Source organism: Arachis hypogaea, chromosome 15 (genome assembly GCF_003086295.3).
Source record: "Arachis hypogaea cultivar Tifrunner chromosome 15, arahy.Tifrunner.gnm2.J5K5, whole genome shotgun sequence".
NCBI lineage: Eukaryota > Viridiplantae > Streptophyta > Magnoliopsida > Fabales > Fabaceae > Arachis > Arachis hypogaea.
In genome coordinates, this window is record NC_092050.1 from 153,518,710 (window position 1) to 153,539,614 (window position 20,905).

At 32.3% G+C, this 20,905-nt stretch overlaps 3 protein-coding genes across 5 annotated transcripts; 1 reads left to right on the top strand and 2 right to left on the bottom strand.

The window, feature by feature from the left end:
• Positions 1-245: 245 nt before the first annotated feature.
• Positions 246-6,700, top strand: LOC112751452 (TMV resistance protein N-like). 2 transcript variants are annotated; one of them, XM_072217953.1, is made up of 8 exons: positions 246-854; positions 1,170-2,295; positions 2,466-2,750; positions 2,846-3,628; positions 3,815-4,418; positions 4,593-4,733; positions 5,000-5,137; positions 5,456-6,700. In XM_072217953.1, exons 1-8 carry the CDS (start codon positions 361-363, stop codon positions 6,370-6,372), a joined length of 4,488 nt encoding a protein of 1,495 aa, XP_072074054.1. In that variant the 5' UTR covers positions 246-360; the 3' UTR covers positions 6,373-6,700. The 2 variants fall into 2 exon arrangements, with proteins under 2 accessions (XP_072074054.1, XP_072074055.1); XM_072217954.1 differs by lacking the exon at positions 4,593-4,733 and having other exon boundaries at positions 300-854.
• Positions 6,701-9,530: 2,830 nt separating this feature from the next.
• Positions 9,531-10,070, bottom strand: LOC112749298 (uncharacterized). Its single transcript, XM_025797558.1, has one exon. It carries the CDS (start codon positions 10,068-10,070, stop codon positions 9,531-9,533), a length of 540 nt encoding a protein of 179 aa, XP_025653343.1.
• A 6,169-nt stretch (positions 10,071-16,239) lies between these two features.
• On the bottom strand, positions 16,240-20,633 carry LOC112751453 (elongation factor Ts, mitochondrial). Of its 2 annotated transcripts, XM_025800605.3 has the most exons (9): positions 20,205-20,622; positions 19,794-19,966; positions 19,560-19,649; positions 18,985-19,159; positions 18,668-18,852; positions 17,772-17,897; positions 16,984-17,072; positions 16,689-16,749; positions 16,240-16,604 (listed from the first exon to the last, which is right to left on the bottom strand). In XM_025800605.3, exons 1-8 carry the CDS (start codon positions 20,482-20,484, stop codon positions 16,707-16,709), a joined length of 1,161 nt encoding a protein of 386 aa, XP_025656390.1. In that variant the 5' UTR covers positions 20,485-20,622; the 3' UTR covers positions 16,240-16,604; positions 16,689-16,706. The 2 variants fall into 2 exon arrangements, with proteins under 2 accessions (XP_025656390.1, XP_072073365.1); XM_072217264.1 differs by having other exon boundaries at positions 16,240-16,749; positions 20,205-20,633.
• Between the last annotated feature and the right edge of the window lie 272 nt (positions 20,634-20,905).

Genomic DNA, 20,905 nt, shown 5'->3' on the forward strand with positions numbered 1-20,905 from the left:
AACCATTAATTACCATTCTGCCTTATTTAAAGTTTATATCTAAGCGAGACACTATTACTTTTCTCTGTTCTTATTATTACTATTAATGTCTCTTCAGTGCAAGTCAATTGATGGTCAACTCAACCATGTTAGAAAACACATAGCGAAACTTCTTGGTAATACTAATACTAGTTACCTAGTAACTACCAACAATCTGTAACCTTTACGTGATGTAAAAGATAAGACATTAATTATTGGTTTAAGTTAGTGGCATCTTTCTTCAACAAAAAAATAAAAATAAAAAAGGCAAGATAGAGGAAGTGTTGCAAGATTAAACCTTTGCTTGTAGTTGGTGTTTGTAGCGAGCTAATATGTAATATCATGGCAACCACCTCCTCCTCCTCCTCCTACTTTCCTTTCACTACTACTTTTCCGTTCACCTATGATGCTTTTCTCAGCTTCAGAGGTGAGGATACCCGTTCTGGCTTCACTGGCTATCTCTATTACTCTCTCACAAATAGGGGAATCAAGACTTTCATTGATGATGAGGAGCTTGGGAGAGGGAAGGAGATCGCATCCTCTCTTTTCACTGCAATCGAACAGTCCAGGGCCGCAGTCGTTGTGCTCTCTAAGAATTATGCTTCTTCTTCATTTTGTTTGGATGAACTTGTCAAGATTCTTGAGTGTGTTAAGGGAAAGGGCAGGTTGATTATTCCTGTTTTCTATGACGTGGATCCTTCTCATGTGCGGAAGCAGACAGGGACTTATGGAGAAGCATTGGCTGTGCATGAGGCTAATAATGTGGAGAGGCTTAAGAGATGGAAAATGGCTTTGGAGAAAATAGCAGACTTGTCTGGTTATCATTTCAAACACGGGTACCCGCCTTCTTAACTTCTCTGCTATCCTTTTTAAGAGATAATTCAAAACAAACTATGTATGAATCCTGGGAAAAGGATTGCAAAAGTGTCTATTTTTTAAAGATGATGGGCTATTACAAGGACGGATTATTTAATAACATGAGGATAAAACAAAACTAATGATACTCGGTGAACAATCTATATATGAATCTAATTAACAACTAAATTTATATCTTAACAAAAAAAATAATATCCTTAATTACTTTATCATAAACATGGTCATATTGCATTAGTGTATGTATGACTTCACACACAAGTATTCTTATTGGGCAGGGATGGATATGAGCACAAGTTTGTTGCCAAGATTGTTGGACATGTATCAATAGAGATTAAACGTGCCACTTTACCTATTGTAGATCACCCAGTTGGATTGGATTCCCAAGTGGAAAATGTAATTTCCCTTTTGAATGTTGGGTCTAGTGATGGAGTTTGCGTGCTCGGGATTCATGGAATTGGTGGAATAGGTAAAACAACACTGGCTGTGGCAGTGTATAATTGGCTTGTCAATCATTTTGCAGTTTTATGTTTTGAAAATATGTGTTTCCATGAAAATACAAGAGAGAATTCAAATAAATATGGATTAAAACATCTGCAGAAGACCCTTCTGTTTGAACTAGTTGGAGAAAATAAAGTTGCATTGATGAGTGTTAGAGAAGGAATATCAATGTTAAAGCAAAAACTCCAACGAAAGAAAATTCTTTTGATTCTAGATGACATTGACCAACAAGAGCAATTAGATGCTCTAGCTGGAAATCTTGATTGGTTTAGTCCTGGTAGTAGAGTTATCATCACAACTCGGGACACAAGTTTGCTATCAAGGTATGAGGATAGAATAACATATGAGTTAGATAAGTTGACTGATGAAGATTCTCTAGAATTGCTCAGTTTCAAAGCTTTAAAAATTAACAAAGTTGATCCAAGTTACTTAGACATCTTGAGCAGTGTGGTAACTTATGCTTCTGGCCTACCATTGGCTTTGGAAGTTATGGGATCCAACTTTCTGGGCAAAAGTATAGAACAGTGGAAATCTGCATTAGATCAATACAGAAGAATTCCCAATAAAAAGATACAAAATGTGCTTAAGGTAAGCTTTGATGGATTGGAGGAATTTGAGAAGGAAATTTTTCTTGATATTGCTTGTTGTTTCAATGGATGTGAATTGAAAGATGTCAAAAGGATACTTTGTGCTCATCATAATGTCGACACCTTGGAATATGGACTTAAAGTGTTGGTTGAAAAATCACTAATAAAAATGGATGCATATCGTGGAATAATCTTGCATGCCCTCATTCAAGACATGGGTAGAGAAATTGTGCGTCAAGAATCACCAAAAAAGCCTGGGAAGCGTAGTCGATTATGGCTCCTCGAAGATATAGTTCAAGTTTTTGAAATGAATATGGTAAGATAAGTATGAATGGTTTAGTTAAGTGCTCTTATTATCCCTTTAAAATTTTCAGCTCTCTGACTTCTTTGGATAGAATTAGTAGGATCTTATATTTTTCTAAATGTTTGTAATAAAGTCCTTAAACACATATAATTTATACATGTAATGTTGTTTTCTGTTAACAGGGATCTGACAAAATTGAAATGATACATATGGATTTTCCCAAGTTTGAAAAAGTAATAAGATGGGATGGAGAGGCTTTCAAGAAAATGAGAAATCTCAAAACACTATTTATTAGGCATACTTATTTTTCCCAAGGTCCCAAGTATCTTCCAAATTGTTTAAGAGTGTTGAATTGGGAGGAATATCCTTCACCTTGTTTACCACTTGATTTTCATCCGGAGGGACTTGTCATATTCCAATTATCCGGCAAGAGTATACAGTCAGTTAGGTTTCTTGAAAAGCAAAAGGCAAGTCTAAAATTCTTTCATCCAAAACCTTTACATATGACAATAAAAATCTTTAAGGTTTTTCATTATTTGACATCCTTTTTTTTTTGTTGCAGTACATGAGCTTGACGGTCATAAATCTTGATCATTCTAATGTAGAAGAGATACCTGATATATCCGGAGTCCCAAATTTAGTAAACCTATCATTGAATATGTGCTTGAATTTAATTAAAATTCACGAATCAATTGTATTCTTAGATAGACTTAGCATATTGAGTGCTCAAGGTTGCAGGAGGCTTAAGAGATTTCCATCTATCAAGTTGACCAATCTTGTACATCTCTGTCTTTCAGGGTGCTCTAGTCTTGAACATTTTCCAAAAATGTTAGGGAAATTAAAGAATATACTAACAATTTATTCGGATGGTACTCTGATAAAAGAATTGCCATCTGCTATTAAAAGGTTTTGTTTGATTAGCCATTCAAGTATGATAAAACATGGAGCAAGTTCCCCACCAGCACTAAGTTCCCCAATTGTCATGTCTCCAGATGAAGAGAAAGTGACTTCTGAGAGGTCTGAAGTAGATGTTGAAGAAGAACAAGGGAGTCCAATGGCACCTTTGGAGGCAAAACATTCTGCCTGCAAACTACCAGATTTGCTCCATGAATCTTTTACAACTTATCTTACCTGGTTTCGCAATGTGGAAGATTTAGACCTGTCAGAGCATAATTTCACAGTTCTTGATGAAAGCCTCAAAGAACTTTGCTCCTTGAGGTCACTTAGTTTGAATGGCTGCAGAGAACTTCGAGAAATTAAAGGGATTCCACCAAACATAAAGTATTTCTCTGCAAGAAACTGCATATCCTTGACTTACCCCAGCAAAAACATGTTACTTAACAAGGTTCCTCTATCCCTATGTATTGGACTTGATCATTTAAAATTGATATTCTTAATATTATCTCCAGTTTCAAATAACTATCTATTGTACAGACTAGTAATTCTAGTAATCAATTTGTTTCAAACGAAAACTTCTTTGGAACTAAAGCAGTACATATTGTTAAAAGTATGAAATGTATTTGACCAACAGGAATTGCATGAGGATGGAGCCAAGGATTTTGTTCTTCCAAGTAGTAGCATTCCAAAGTGGGTGGAGCATAGTAGCAACAATGATTCAATTTCTTTCTGGTTTCACAACAAGCTTCCTGAAATCTCTTTATGTGTTCTTGTTGGACCTGCGGTTGATTTTTCGCGTACACACATTTGTCCGGAGTTTATCATCAACAGCAGCAGAGGTCAAGCGGAACATCTTGAATCAGTGGAGACATCCAATCAATTAGTGGATCATATATTTATTACTGATCCAAAATTGATGAAGTCCAAAGTGAATGAAGTGATTTTAGAAAATGAATGGAATCATGTTGTGTGTACAATTAAGTCTTGTGGCCAAAGGGGACCAGCTATCAAGAAACTTGGAATCTATTTTCACAAAGATAGAAGTAGCATGGCGAATATTCAATTTATTGATCCTCTGTTGCATAAAGAAGAGTTGATCATGGGAAATTTTCAGGTAAATATGCAACAACAGAAGTATATGGCATCACATGAAAGGAGGCTTTCATTGGATCTTCCTTTAGGAATGAGTTTTTCATTGAATGATCATGTGAGCAGGGAACCAAATTCCAGTGTGCAAGGTAATTTACATTGATCCATTTCATTTATGAGTTCATTTTCATTTTCATGGGTCCATTTTGTCATTTCCGGCATAGGCAAGGTGCTTGATCAATTTTGTCATTTTCTTACTCAACCAGGTTTATTCTGCTTGTAGCATATATAAACTGTGACTATTCATGTGCTTTGCATTATAGGCCCATGTGTTGATGATTTATGTACACTAAGGTTGGGCTTAGACTACATTGACCTGCCTTGTCATGCATCTTCAGAAAGGGATAATGGTTCAGGTTCAACATTGTTAAGCTTAGCAAGTAATGATACTGCTAATGATAGGGGTAAACAGTTGAAATTTTTATTTTAAACATTCAAAACCAAGACATCTCAATCCCTCTCTATCTTTTGCTCTTTTTATGGTCTTGATTGTGTGCTCATGTGTTGACATCCATTTTTATTTTTAAGATGTTCATATAACTAATTTCTAATAAAGAGATTTGTAAAGAGAGAAAGTGAAGAGTTAATTGACTCTTGATTATTCTTCCTAAACTTTGTCTTATGTGTAGTTTATATATTTGGGCATTTCATAAAGCTTGAATCCCTGCAGAAAGTAATGATGATTTATGGATGTATAGCAAGGAGTTATCCCTGCGCCAATGTTGGCAAGAACCTTTGGACTCTCACCTGAGATCAAATTTAATGCAATTAACATCCACACGCTACAACATTAGAGATGAAGAGACAGGTTTCTTTCCTTTGACTTGTACATAATTTCTGTTCTTCACTTGGCCAAAGTTGGTTTGCACTTTACACTCCTCAACTATGACTATATTTTCTTTCCTGCTGCTCATGTCTTAATTGAAAAAAAAAAAAAAAAACTGTATTAAGAAGTTGGTAAGAGTTGACAAGCTCCTATTACTCTGATTGATAATGTCATTCATCAAACAAGTATATAAACTCCTAACTCTTAATAAGTAAAATATTCTATTTAAATGCATTGAATTTTTTAAAATAAATTATTTGACTTCGCTTTACCTTTTTCGTCTTGTATTTTGTGTATTAGCCCAAGCAGTGCTGGATCACCCTGCTAATATACTGGCAGAATATTCTCAATCCCCATTTTTGGCTGAGACACAAAACCTTCAAGCTCCATTATTTCCCTCTTCATTAAGTGGAATGGCTATTAGAGAAGAATTTCATCACAAAACATGTTGCACTGTGCTGCCAACGACGACAGATGATGATGCTGATGATCTAGAAATGGAAGGATTCTATGCTTCTCTTGATGCTGAGACCAATGTCATTCCATTTTCTCCAAATGAAGAGACCATGGAAGCACTGAAAATAGCACTAGACTTCATCACCAATAATAATGATGCTTCAGTGTTCTTGGATGCTCAACATTGCAGCATCATGAAAACCAGCTTAGATTATCTCTCCAGTTTGTCTGCTAATGATGGTTTATCAGGTGCAATGAGAGCATTGATATCTGAAGCTTCAACTGTGTTTGCACATTGTAGTAGTAGCTACATTGAAGCAAATATGAAAGTTGAGTCCACTGCTTCAGAGCTGTTGAGGGCTGATAACTTAAAATCTGACCTTGAAAATAACAAGAATCAGTTCAATGATACGGTGGCGTCAGAAAAAGAACTGCGGCAAAAGTTGGCACGTTTGGAGGAAATGAAAGAGGAGCTAGAAAAGCAAATCAGAACTACTAATGCTAACATCATGGCTTCTCGAAAAGAACAGAACACGACTCGAAAGAGAAAGAGAGATGTCTATGTGGAAGGAAAGGCACTCAAAGCTCAAATGGATGTGATGAATGAGAAAGTACCACGTTTGCAACATGAGCATGACTTGGCAAAGGAAAACCAGGAAAAAATCAAAGCTGAATGGTCAGATTTTGGAGAAAAATTTAAAAAAGATTGTTGTAAAGTCAGCTGTACAAGATTACCAAGAGGAGTTTGGTTTTGTCCTTAAGCAACAAGTGCATGACAAAAATTTTAATTTCTATTAAGTCCACTATATCATATGTTTTCCTTTAGATAGTGTCAAGCCTTTAGGATAATAATTTCACAATCCTTGCTGACTGCTGCATGGATCACAGATTGTTGTCTTCTTTGGAGACTATCTAAATCAGTGCATTGAATCTCAGAAATTAAGGATATTCTGCTATAGAGAACAATGTAATTACCATATAGAGGTTGCTCTTCATCATTGTAAAATCTTATAAAACAGCTGCACTAACTGCACTGCACCTCTGCTGCATTGACTTACAATTGTCAACCAACTCAACACCTTGTTTAACCAACTTGCCAACAGTAGAAACTGCCATTTTGTTGCTTCAAGGCTTCCCTTCCCGCTAGGGAGATTATGGAAACTAATTATAACGTTACCAAAGGCATATTTTAGTGCAAAATCTTAGTATTGTCTGTAGGGCAATGACTTGTTTATTAAGCTTAGCAAGATGGAAGTTTTTATTGTGACAACCCTGTATAGGAAAACTCATTACATTAATGGATGGAAAGATAAGCACTGATAGGAGCAAAGAGAAAATATAAGCAAACAAAACAAAACTGCATAGAAACTCACCCTTCAAATGAGAGGGTATATGAATCTGTATATCATTTCTCTGTAATCTCTATAGCGTGTCTGTGTCATATAATTTGTTAATCAACAATTAAATGAATCTTCTATCTATGTTACCCTGTGGATTTGTAACTCTATGGGAATGCATTAACAGTAATTTCTGTCACTTAGAATAAGACCGCGCGGGACGATAAATTAATGATAGTATATAATAAATATTAGAAATTGCTATGTTTTATAGAACTAAATTAAATATGTGTAAACTAAAGTTAAATTTGAAAGGTGTTTTATTTAAAATAATTTGTAGTACAAAAGATTTGGATGTTAGAATTGTACAAATTGATATTTTTATTTGGTGGTTTGATTTTTTCATTTGCTTTTGTTGATGGACTTAATCTTCTTATGTAGTGCTCGTTCTCCTTTTTCTTTATTGATTGTTGTTAGAGTTGTTGCTTTCTTCTTTCTGTCGTAGATTCTTGTGAAGGCATATTCTTTATGAATTGTTGAGTTATATGCACTTTCTATTGTATTGTTTGTTCCATCTTTGCATGTATGTCTTCTTCCGAAAATGTGTCTTGAATTTGTATGATTTTCTTTCTTCTTAATCTCTTGATGGGTATGTGATTTTCGTCTGATGATATTAGTGTTGGCGAAGTTGGTTCCTATAATCAATGAATAATTTAAATTAGAAATAAAAATGATGTCTTGAATAAGTGAATTTTTTCTGGAGTATTACCTGTTTTATTTGTTGTAATGGGTATTGAGGTTCCGCGTTTTTTATTGGAACAAATGTCTTGATAACAGTGTATTGTTGACAATCTTTTTTTATATTAAAATTATTTACTTTGACTTCAAATATAAGTGTAAGGTTGCACAAAATTTTCAATTGGGATGGTATTTCAATATCATTATTTTTTTAGAGTGTCATTAGATTTGAAGCAGTTGTACCCAACACTTTTTTTTTTCTTCGCCATTAAATAGTACAAAAATTGTTGTGGCACTTTGATATGAAATAAATATTGGGTTGATAACTAATAATTTGATAGATGAGATTATGAAAAGTATATAGGGTTATCTTATTGTTGGATATTGTGGTGTTTGATTACATGTGCCACAAATGTAGTTGTCTCATTTTCATCTAATATAATCATTTCTAAGTAAAGAGGCTCTTCTTTGTTTGTGGTTGTTAATGTTTTTTATAGACGAATCACGCAAACTTTGATAAACTAATTGTTTGTTTGTTTGGTAATATTGTCCAAAGAATGATACTTCATTAAGTAAGTTTGAGATGTTATGTAGTTCAGAAATAAATTTCTTGTGTTATTTGAAGGAATAGTGATAACTGATAAGAGACTTATATAAGTAGGTCAAATAGTATGAAATTTGAATATTTGTAACGTAAAATTTATTATGATTAATAATATTATTATGACATTTATAATATGGATGTTTATTATATTTAATGAGTTATTTATAGAAATTAATTATTGAGGATTATAAATTTATTGTGTAGTTTGTTACATTTAATGAGTTATTTTTTTGTATAGTTTATTTTTTTTGCTGATTTGGAAATAATAGGTGATTTGGCAAAAATTGAGTGGTTGATTCTAAAATTTTGTCAAGTAAGCAATGTTGCTGACATGGCATTAGTATAAAGAGAAACATGTCTTAAAAGTAATGTGGGTAAACTTTAGGGGTGGTAACGGGGCAGGTAGGGACGGATTTTTGCTCTACCCGACCCCGCCCTACCGTATAACAACCCGCATAGAACCCGCCACACTTCTACCCGCAAGTAGTAAAACGTTGAACCCTAACCCGCCTTGCCTGTCCCCTATAATTATTAAAATCTAATAAATAAAATTAAATTTCAAAATTTATATAACCATCATCACATACATAACATAAATTAAAGTAAAAATTTAAATATAATACAATATTATTAATCATTTACTAATTATTTTATATATATTATACATATTATATATTAAAATTATATATATTATATATATAGCGGGGCGGATATTACCTAAACCCGACCCCGCTCCGCCCCTCCCAAAAACCCACCCCGTTAAAAACCCACCCCGGTGTGGGATGGGTACTCGCAAATTCGGGTGGTATTCCCTAATAAACTTACATAGATCCTGAGTTGTTGCTGTTGCTGCCGCCGTTGTTTATTTATTTTTTTTAAAGAAAACAAAAACCTTGTATTAAGAGAGCTAGTTACAATTTCTCAAATCAGATGTGGTAATAAAATTTGAATACCACATTAGAAAAAAAAAAAAGAAAAAGAAGATACAGGTTGAACACTAGTGTCTTACAAGTTACAATTCTGTTTAGAATTAAAAGCAAAAGCCTAGAAGGAATTGAAAGTTTTAGAGTGAAATCTAACAATTGAATAAAAGAATGGACTAATACTATCTGGTTTAAATATTAGTATTGGCAATACATACAATTCCAATCATAATTAACCTCTTTCCCATATATGATAATTTCCTTCACCATCACCATCACTTTCTTTCATAAACTCCATCTAGCATCTGCTACCCTATTCATCTTGAACACACAGGTTCTTCTGCTATGGTTTCAAGTAATGGCTTCTTTGACCTGCACAAGGACAATCTGTGCATAACCTCAGGGCTAGAATACTCTTCAATATCATCCAAGTTCAACTTTGGTTGTGATGGTGATTCCATTATTCTCATATCATTCTCCCTCGAATCAGCATCATACTCTGGCATGATCATCCTAACCTTTCTACCACCAGATGCCCTTTTGGCCGCGGCGTTTGCCGTGATCAACAAGGCACCCATATCAGCTGCTGAGACTGCTGAGTTTAGTTTCTTCATTGGAATCATTACATAGACATTGCTGAATTCAAGTTCTTCATCAGCATTCAGTGCTGAGAACCTTCTTCCAATCTGAAGAGATCTTGTGTTCACAACAAAGAAGCTTGGCATCTCAAGCATAAGCTCTGCTGCTTTGATTGGTTCTTGGAACTGCTGGATTTCCCCACTTGGGAAAATTACCTTTATGCCCCTTGAGTTCTTGCTTCCTGGTCCTGCTAAGGTGCATGATATGTAGTTCCCCATGCTTGTGATTCTGCAATTTCACACACACCAAGAAGAAAAAAGTTTGAAATTTGAGATGGGTTTTTTGTTTTTTGAGGTTTTTGAGGATCAAGTTATAAACTTTGGAACAAACAAGGTGTGTTTTTGAGACTTGCAAGTTTCAAAAAGGTGTTATTTATATAAGAGCCTAAGAAGGTGTGTATAGGGTGTGAACAAGTCTATTTAGAAGTTTCATATATATTATTAGAACCTTTCAACCGTAGCCAGTGCCCAGTTGTTATTACAAGGTTGACATAGTGAGAGTCCGCGTTGAGATTAAAAATCCAACCCACAAGAACAATTAGTGATTAAAATAATAGAATGGGTTTAGATCAATGGAAGCTTCATTGCCATTTTGTGGTTTGTGATAGCCTATAGGGAGAGATATTTTATTGGTAATATTGTCACGCTTCTTGTTTAATCAAATACACTCATTAAAAAATATGTATTTGTGTTTCTATACTCTAGAGTGAATTTTAAGTAAAACTAATTGTTAAAAATGACTTAACCATAATTGATTTTGAAATGAAATAATTTATGTTTAATAATTTATCTAATGCATAACTTTAACATAATATTATAGGAAGAGTTTCAAGTGTACCAGAAATACTGGTGTTTTAATTGTTTTAACCGTTGATCTGAATTATAAAAAATATATATAATATATATTAATTGAAATTATCGATTAAAATAACTGGAACACCGGTATATCCGGTACACTTGAAATTTTTCCAATATTATATATATACTTCACCTCAATCACATAAGCAACAAATGATTTTGACTTCTATAATCAAATAACATGGGAAATTAAAAAAAAAAAAATCAATTTTGAGTTGTTCAAGTTAGTAGCAGTAGGTATTAGGTAATAGCGTTTTTGTTATCTCAAATAATTCTTTGGAGTGTAGAGGTAACCAACCATCGTGGGAAAAAAAAAAAAGAGGAAAAATCAAATACATCGTCACCTTTATTCAATAGATACTTAATTGGTGGGGTTTATGATGAGCAGACGGATCTAAAAAGTTTAGTATGGAGGGGCAAATTTTAGATAAATTTTTTTTTTATTTCATAAATATAATTAACATATAGTTATTAGAGTTAGTTTTTTAAAAAAATTATCATATATATATATATATATATAAATTTTTTTCATAATTTTATTTTTAATATGATAGTTACATAAAAAAATATAACAATATCAATAGTACATTATAAAATTATAAAGTACCAATAATTTATAGCATGTTTAGTTAAAAATGATCACATATCTTATTAATTAAAATTAATTCTTTCAAAAAATTTTAAAAATTTGAAAATAAATGATAAATTATTAATTATTTGAAAGACACAATACCTTTATAGAATACAAGATATAAGATATTTTTATAAAAGTTTTTCTTTCAACAACGTAAATTTAGAAGAAAAATAAGTATTTTTTATAAAAAAAAAATCTAAAGTACATAATGTGATTACCAAAATATAACTACATAAGTTATTATTAATATAATAATATAAAATTTAAATATGTTAATATAAAATAAACAAATAATTTTTTTTAAATAGATATAGAGATTATTATATAAAAACTAATTTGAAAGTTACAAAGACTTGAGGATATGATATTAAATTAGTTAAGTGAAAAATATTAGTGAATTAAATAATTAACACATAAATCTATCACATAATAAAAAATAATACATATAAAAATACTAAATTATATAATACTTTTTTATATTTTTAAATACATATCTCATATATAAATATAGTTTCTAAAAATTTTGGGGGGCCGAGGCCACTATTCGCCCCCTCTAAATCCGTCCCTGATTATTATGTTATATCACTTTAATAACATTTAAAAATATTAAATTAAGGTTATATTTTTATAATTTTATAATATTGTTATTTTTTTAATTTAAAAGTATTTCAGATATTAAAAAATACTTTAATTTTAGTAATATTTTTAAATACTACTAACATTTTTTACAATGATACTATGTGATCAAGTCATTTTGATAATCAAGTTGAATATTGATTCAATAATTTATTGATACAGTGAAAATTAATTGAAGAATAAGAAGGAGATGCATAAAAACAAATAAAAATTTTGATTAAATTTAATTATAAAAATAATTTATTTATCTAGTATTTTACAATTGCCTAACTACCATAATCACCATAATAATAACTAACATACTATGCATCTACTTATTTATGCCAATTTTTTTCCTTTCAATAAATATAAATTTAAGTGGTTAACGTTGTGTCTATTGAAACAATTAAAAAAAATTAAAAATTTAAGTATAATTAATTTTATATAAAATTAATAATTAAAAACTATTAAATAATTTAATAAATTTAACCAAAATTATTATCTAATAATTTTTAATTATTAATTTTATATAGAGTCCTGCTAGGGAGCCAATAGAATATTTGTACAATGAGTTATATGAGTTAAAAAATGAACATCACTCATACTATCCCGAATATATATAAGTTAAAATATGAACATCACCTATACTATTCAGAATAACCATCCGATTACTAGGGATAATTCTTGATCTTTTGGATCTAGAGCTTTGATACTATGTCATAATATCACTCATTCCAAAAATTTCAACTGATGGAAAAAGATAACACTAATACTGAATCGGATATCCCTAAACCTCAATTGTACACATTTTATATAAAGTTAATTGTATCTAAATTTTTATCCCAAAAAAAAATAGCATTTGTTTAGTTTGTTTTAGCAAGCGAGACAATATGATGGGTGGCTATGTAAGACTTGTGTGTGAATCAACGAACGCGTAAAACACAAACAAGTGGTGGAACTCGTAGTCCTATCTATCTCATCATTATTCATTATGATTATTGTGCTCATAGTCGTAGGTGGTTTAAAGTTACCTTGACAACACAGGTCCCATTAACTCAGTTTAGTCGTAGGTGGCTTGAGCACAAAACAAGCAAGAATATTCTATGTTCTGTTCCTATTTCCTAACCATAAAGTTGCATGTGAACTCACGGAATTGACCAATGACCATTTTACAATAAAAAAGAGTTCCAATTCTAAGTTTTGCGTGGCATTTATTATTTTGCGGTGTGAGTGTGAGAGACGGTGTCGGTTTGCTTGTGTTTGTAAGAGGTAGCAACTCATCAGCTTCACGAAATGGTTGGCTCCATATTCCAACTTTCCTAACAGTAACTCCAGACTATCAAATTTTTATGTAATTAAATTCAATGAAATCATTTTCTTTTTTTTTTCTTTTTTTTTTTTCATTTGATTTTTTGTTTTTTTTTTTAATTTTAATTCTTCAAATACGATTTTTTTTTTGTTTAGAGCAAGTTCGCCTTATCACGGCGAACTCCCTCTAACTTGTTTGAATCCCACGTTTTTAATCTATTATCATCATCTCCAAATAGTATCATCATCTACAAACAGTATATAGGAGTACACAAAAATACACAGACAACCAGTATAGCTTCTTCAAGGATTTTTTTAATTATAAATTAAAAAAAATAAGTCATATTTAACCATGACAACCATTATTATCGTCTCCAGAAATACACAAGTAGTGTATTTCTGGAGAAGATGATAATAGTTGCCATTGTTAAATATGGCTTATTTTTTTAATTTATAATTAAAAAAATTCTTAAAGAAGCCATGCTGGTTGTCTGTGTTTTTTTTTGTGTACTCCTATATACTATTTGTAGATCTATATACTATTTGGAGATGATGATAATGGATTAAAATTGATTAAAAACGTGGGATTCAAACAAGTTGGAGGAGTTCGCTAGGATAAAACCAACTCTATAATTTTTATAATGTTCGCCAGGGTGCGGCGAACTTGCTCTAACAAAAAAAAATCGTATTTAGAAAATTAAAGTTTAAAAATGGTGTTTGAAGAAATATGATTTTTTTATTTTATTTCTGAAAAAAATCCTCATTATTATTATCAGTATTGTTTTCTTTTTGTACGTTTTTTTATTTTTATTTATTTTATTTTTTTATTTGTATATTTTTAAAAAAATTATGAAGGAAAAGAATAAAATAACACAAAAAATGATGATGGTGATGAAGAAAAAAAAAGAATGATACTAAAATTTTTTATATAAAATACATAAATAAAATAAAAATATTATTAAAATTTGTTATATAAAACACCGTAATTATACCACGATAAACACATAATTTAAATTGATTTTCACGCTACATTGCAAAATAATTTATTGTTTAGGATTTAGGAGTATACAATTTAATTTTAAAATAAATTTGTTTATATAAAATTCTTTATTTTTAAAATAAGAAGATACAGATTAATTTTATATTAATAACAAAACATACAAAAGAAGAACATATTGGGAGAAAAAGAAAAAGATAAATTATGAAGAAAAAGAAGTAGAAGAAGATATGTTAGGAAAAATTTCGTTGTTACAGTTGAGAAATTTCGATGTTATTTTTAAGAAATTTCAGTGTTATTTTTATTTGTGATAACTTTTAATTAGATAAAAAAATTCTTGTGTCATCATTAAAAAAATTTATATCAAAATTCAGAAATTTGTGTCAAACATAAAAAATTTTAGTGCTATTTTTTTGATAAATTTTGCACAATTAAAAATTTTCATCTTTCTCTTTTTTATTATCGTTATCATCATTTTTTTTTTATATTCTCTTTCGTGTTTCACCACCTCATAATGTTTTTTATTTATACCTACTTAAGAAGAATAAAAATATGAAAAACAAAAAAAATTAAATAATAGAAAAAAAATAATAAATACTATAATAACATAGGAAGGAAAAAAAAGAAGAAAAAAAATTAAAGTAAAAACAACAGTAATAGAGTGAAAAAAATGAAATGCGTTATTCATGCATTTTGTATAAATGATTTTATTAAATTTATACTAATTTAATTAGATTTGGTTGATAAAAATATTTGAATATTTGGCGAAACTTCTTTTCTAATACATTTTTTTTTTCTATATAATATACATGGAATTAGAGCATGATTGAAAAGAATATTAATATGGTTTTTTTATTGTGATGATTATATGTTGAATATCTATATACGGTTTATGTTTATTATTGGATGCCAACTCCAATTCATTCTCGTGAGTGGAAGGCCTCCCTGGCAATGTCATGGAGGAGGACCCATTATTTCAAGTCATGATTGATTAGCTTCTAAATGTTCCGTACACTCTTGCGGTGATAAGTTTTTTTTTATTCTTTTTGCAGGTACATGGCAGTGGCACAACCGTTTTTCTTTTTTATTTTTAAATATTTAAAAAAAAATTGAGTGAGTTGTGTGGTATGATGGAAAGGAAATCTCAGGTTGCCTTCTTAAGGGGATCAATTATATTGCTTATAATGTCGTCACGTGATACAGTGATGAGCCCATGCTACCAGTCCATCACCAAAGTTTCGGAATAAGTTAGTTTTCCTGGCTTTTATAAATCAGAATAAATCTCATCAATTTATATATATGTACACCAATATATACATATACCACAATACTTCCAAGCGAGGAATAATAATAATTGGTACAGCACTGGCAAAAACACTGTGCCTGCCTTTACATAAGAATATAGGGTTAGATTGCAAGTCCTTTTCGTTATGAAAACCTTATATGCCTTTCGAACACATGAAATCCAATAATGACAACGACTCAAATACTTGTATAAGAAACATCTCTTTCTGGTTTCTTTTTCTTCGTCGCTCAGCTCAGATTTTTTTTTTTTTAACATCTTCATGAGAATTATTAGAACTCAAAGCATGAAGTTCAAATGCTGCTTATAAACACGAAACTTATAAATGTTTGTAAATAACTGTTTTCTGTATTAGTTAAAGGAAAATACTCATATGATGACATCTTCATATAAAGATGACATTATAAAACCTTAGATCATTAATAAAATATATTTAGTCAAACATATTAACTCATCTAATGGTCCACAATGTTATCTTCATGTGAAGATGTCATCATGAGAATATCCACTTTAATTAAAAGGCCTACAAAAAAGAGGGGGGGGTCCGCACATGGCACATCTTAACAGAACTAGATAATGGCGTAATGTGCTGCATGTTAATATGAAAGGCATGCTTCAAAAATCTAATCTTAATAATGAATGAACCATGAAATGCTTAATAAAAATAATAATGTGATTAAGAAGTTGAAACTTTATATTACTTCATATAAAGATATAAACTAAACCAAGTCTGCTTCTAAAGAAGCTTTTGCCTTTTGGTTCAATCTAGAGAGTAGCTCAACATATCAATTTATTAGTAAGCTTTGTATCTTAAATTAGGAAGCTCAACTAAGGATACACAAACAAAACTTTGTAATTTGAAAATGATTCCAATGGGGTTTAACTACGCTTTCTTACTTGGCCTTTACGGATTATAGATCAGCAGAGTGCACTAGAATTTCAGAATATACTTATACAATCTTAAGTTCTTAAGAAACCCACTGAAGTTTTCCACTGTGGACCAAAATTTTCAACAGATGGAATATTCTTGGAGCTTCCCTGGATTAACACATGGAAGACAAATGGTTAGATGAGCATGCACAAAGCATGATCAGCTAGAGGGTAAACACCGTAACAACAAACCAGATGCATCATCTTGAATTAGGCAGCTTGAGCAACAGGCTCAGATGAATCTGTTTCTTGCCTGCGAATTGTGGATAACCATAAGATTAGTTAAAATCCATTAACAGGGAAAACAGCCATCACGTTACTAGAGACAAGTCCAACAACGCCCACTCAAAGTATACCCTGTTACTACATCATCCATGGATACCTCCAAAGCAAAAGTTGTACAGCAATTTTATTTATTTATTTGCATTAAGTAGTAGATAGTATACACTAAAATAAGAAGAAAAGAAAATTCGTGTGCAGGTTTCACCTTGCAATTCCTTCCCCAACTTCCATTCTGAGAAAGCTCACAACCCTCACAGGTGAACCCACCTCCTTGGATAGATTATCCAACACCGTCTGCAGTGTGCAAAAATTACTAGCTAATGAATGATCAAATAAACATACACTCCATAGATGGATCCTTCTCCATTCTTAAAAGACACAAAATAAGTAAAATATTGAAAATAGAAAACACCATAGCTAAAAAATAGTCTTTGCTCCTTTTATTAGATGGCTGAAATTATGGTCATGTTGGATCAATTGGGTATAATTGGATCCAGATTAAAAATACTAGATTTTATTTCATCCATCCTCCATGAAAGGATTTAGGACTTGAATGATGTTGATAGGAACAAGTAACCTATGAAAATTCAAAGGAAGAGAAGAAACTTTTATGCATAAAGTCCACCATCATTTTTCCCTTATTATTTTACATTGTAGTTGACCAAGCCATAGTTTCTTTTATAACGGCAAGAGTGTAATAATGAAGTAACCAAAGTTCTCCTATTTTGCTACTAGAGTCATAGACACAATTATAGTTGAAGTTTAAATGGTAATTGCCAACATATAATGGCATTTATCCCACTTTATTGTTAAACTGTAAAAGAAGATGGTGAAATTCTCTTTTATTTTTAGTTTTTCAAAAAAGAGGATACTAGATTCTGACCAAACAGATGCATGGGTAGATTTTGTTTCTTTCACCAATCAAAATCATAAAGTGACCATAGCCTCAACTTTCTTAACAATCCTGATTAAACATAGAGAAACCTCACATACCTTAACATTCATTGTATCATTCACAATAAACTTTTGCTCCATCAGCACAACTTCCTCAAAGTACTTGCGTAACCGTCCTTCTACCATTTTTTCTATGGCCATTTGGGACTTACCAGAGGCTTCAGCCTGAAATATTGAATACCAGACCACAATCTTAACTTCAAGCTTTTGTTCAGATTTTATAATGCCGCAAAGGAAAGCAACAGTCAGCAGGCCAACTATAAAATTGAGATATCAGATATCCAACACGAGACAAGTATTGAGCAGATGGCATCTGCTGAACAGAATTTCTTGAATTCTGAATTCTAAAAGGCTGTTCAAAAATTGGTTCATTCAAGAAGTTGAATTGGTCCAACCCACAACACTTGCTGAATCCACTAACGAAATGCTCTAACTCTTCAAGGCATCAATGTGAAAGAGAAGAAGAAAAAATCAGAGTGACAAAAAGGATCTTTAGTCATCTATACTATAAAGGGGTTCTCATTCTTTTGTGGGTGTAGCTGACCATAGTCTGTAGAGAGACTGGTTAAGATGTCAGTTTGGCCAACTGAATCCAAACTATGCCCGTTAGATCTATTTACACCATACTAAACTACAAACCAGCTTAAAGCACCAAGACCCGACAATACAGACTTAAATTAACCCTCTGAATGAAACCTAGGGCAGTTGCAAAAGGCAAGCTGCATCTATGCGATCACTGAGGTTTTCATACCAATTGATACAATAGTTGAAGGGCTCGTTGACCTAAACTCAATTCATTACACTGAAATAATAATGAATTTCCACGTAATTCTTAAAGATTAAAACTTACAACAGACCAATCTTATGGCTAGCAATTATGAACCATTTTATTGAGCATGGACCTATACTTGACTCCAAAAGAAATCAGAAAATACCTGAGATTTAAGAACTTCTCGTTCATTTTCTAATGCATCTGAGGACACAAGTTCTTTTGTTAAGAATAATGGTTTCGCTGCCACTACATGCATGGCCAATTCTGATCCAACACGTTGAATAGCATCCACTTGTGTTTTACCCTCATCTACTTCAAGAGACAAAACGCCAGCAATGCGACCCAAACCTAATTAAACCCAACTAAGTTAGGATCCTTTTAGAGTCAAGTTTCTTAGCACAAGATATAAAATAAAATAGTAATAGTTTTATTTCACAACTTTTATGTCAGCTGTTTTGCATCCATACAGTTGTCCATTACCTGGTTGGGGACTGGTATGGAGATATGTAGATATAATACCCTGAGATGGTGCAGGCATCACATAACCTCTTCGAAGTTTAACATTTTCCCCCATCATTGCAGCCACTTCCGTGATTGCATTGTGAACACTTGTTTCTCCATTGATTTTGGGATGCTCAAGATTCAATGTCATCTCCTGGTGAAAGTAAGTGATTTAAATGAATATGATAATGGCTTTCATTTCAACAGCAGATTAAGAATGACTAAAAGAAATTACATCAGATAACTAAACTATATACACAATAGGTAAGTTCAATGGATCAAAAACTCAAAATATCAAATTGATTCGAATATTGGCCTATTGTTGTATGGTTGTTATGGTCTTGAATTGAACTAATAAAGATATGTTCGGTATTTTTTGAAATTAACCCATCCCAGAAATGCATCATGGTACACACATTCTCAAAAGTAAGAAAGCATTGCAAGACCCCTAGAGCACAATAGACAAAACATAGGAAAAGTCTTTTACAGAATAATATCAATAAACAGAATTACTGATAATTAGGGTTTAGCGAGAGCAAATTTTGGTTACTTACCTCCAAAGACCCGGGTCCAACCTGAAAGGAACCAGAAATCAGTGGGGAAGTGTTTTCGACCAGCAAAGCTTTCTTTGCCAAAGACAATGCCTACAAGAAAGTAAGAACCCAGGGATCAACTATACAGTAAATTCATATAATTCATATAACAACACCTATAAGTCACAAAGAAGTGGTCAATGTTGGAAAAAACCACAGCGAGTTCGAAGCAATTCACATTCCAAAGAAACTAACCAAATGCTGAAAAATCTCATTCCTCGCAACAAAGTCAGTCTCGCAGTTGAGTTCAATCAGTGCGGCCTTGGAGTCGTTTTGAGCAAGGGCAAGCAAACCTTCAGCTGCGGTCCGAGACGATTTCTTCGAGGCCAAAACCTTTCCCTTCTTCCTCAGTTCCTTCTGAGCCTCCTCTACACCATCACGTTCATTTCATGAGATCACTCAGAACCAGTTCGTTATGTTCGTTACAGTTTCAGTTATTCCGTTATAACTAACTACACGGGGCCAGAACACAACGCAAACAAGCAGATAGAAGTAACCATACGCATTCAATTTGTTAATTAATCTTAATGTTTCATCACAGTAATCATATCTATCAATATTCGAATTTAATTATCAAAAGAATAATGATAAAAATGAGATAATTACCAATGTTCCAATCAGAATCGACGAGTGCGGCTTTGACGTCTTTGATGGGAGCGCTGGTTCGTTCTCTGAGTTGCTTGATGAGGTTCATTTGGTCGGAGGCGGAGACGCTGAAGCCTCTGAGAAAGGTGAAATGCGAGAGAAGCGAGTTCGATTCTGAGCGCTGAGATTGTGCGAAAGAAGGAGATTTGAAGGGGGAGAGAGAGTGGTAACGGCGCGGAGCAATAGTGGAAAGGTGCTTCGTGGTGATAGAGAGGCGTTTGGCGGCTGCGGAAAACGCCATAGTTGGAAAATGCGATTGTTGAGAGCTGAGACTTGAGAGTGAGGTGCCAAAGTGTCGAGCTACCTAGCTACTAGCTAGGGCGGGGGCAGAGGGAGGTGGAGACAGGGTGGTGCAATGTCCGAATTGCCCACGATGGATGTTCGGTCATCAGTGTACAGTTCATGAATTTTCAATTTTTTTATTGGGCTTGGGCCTTTTTTTTTGTGTCTGTAACAAAAACTAAAACAAACAGGAACGCAATACCAGAAAATTATACAGCAGAATCTTTTAACAAAATCTGTTTGAGATCATCATTTGGTTGAATCCAGTATCCACATCGACCGATGATAAACGCTATTAGTCTCTATTTTAGCTAGACAATCAACAATAATATTAACTTCTCCTCTAATCCAAATGCATAACATATCCCAATTTTTACTTA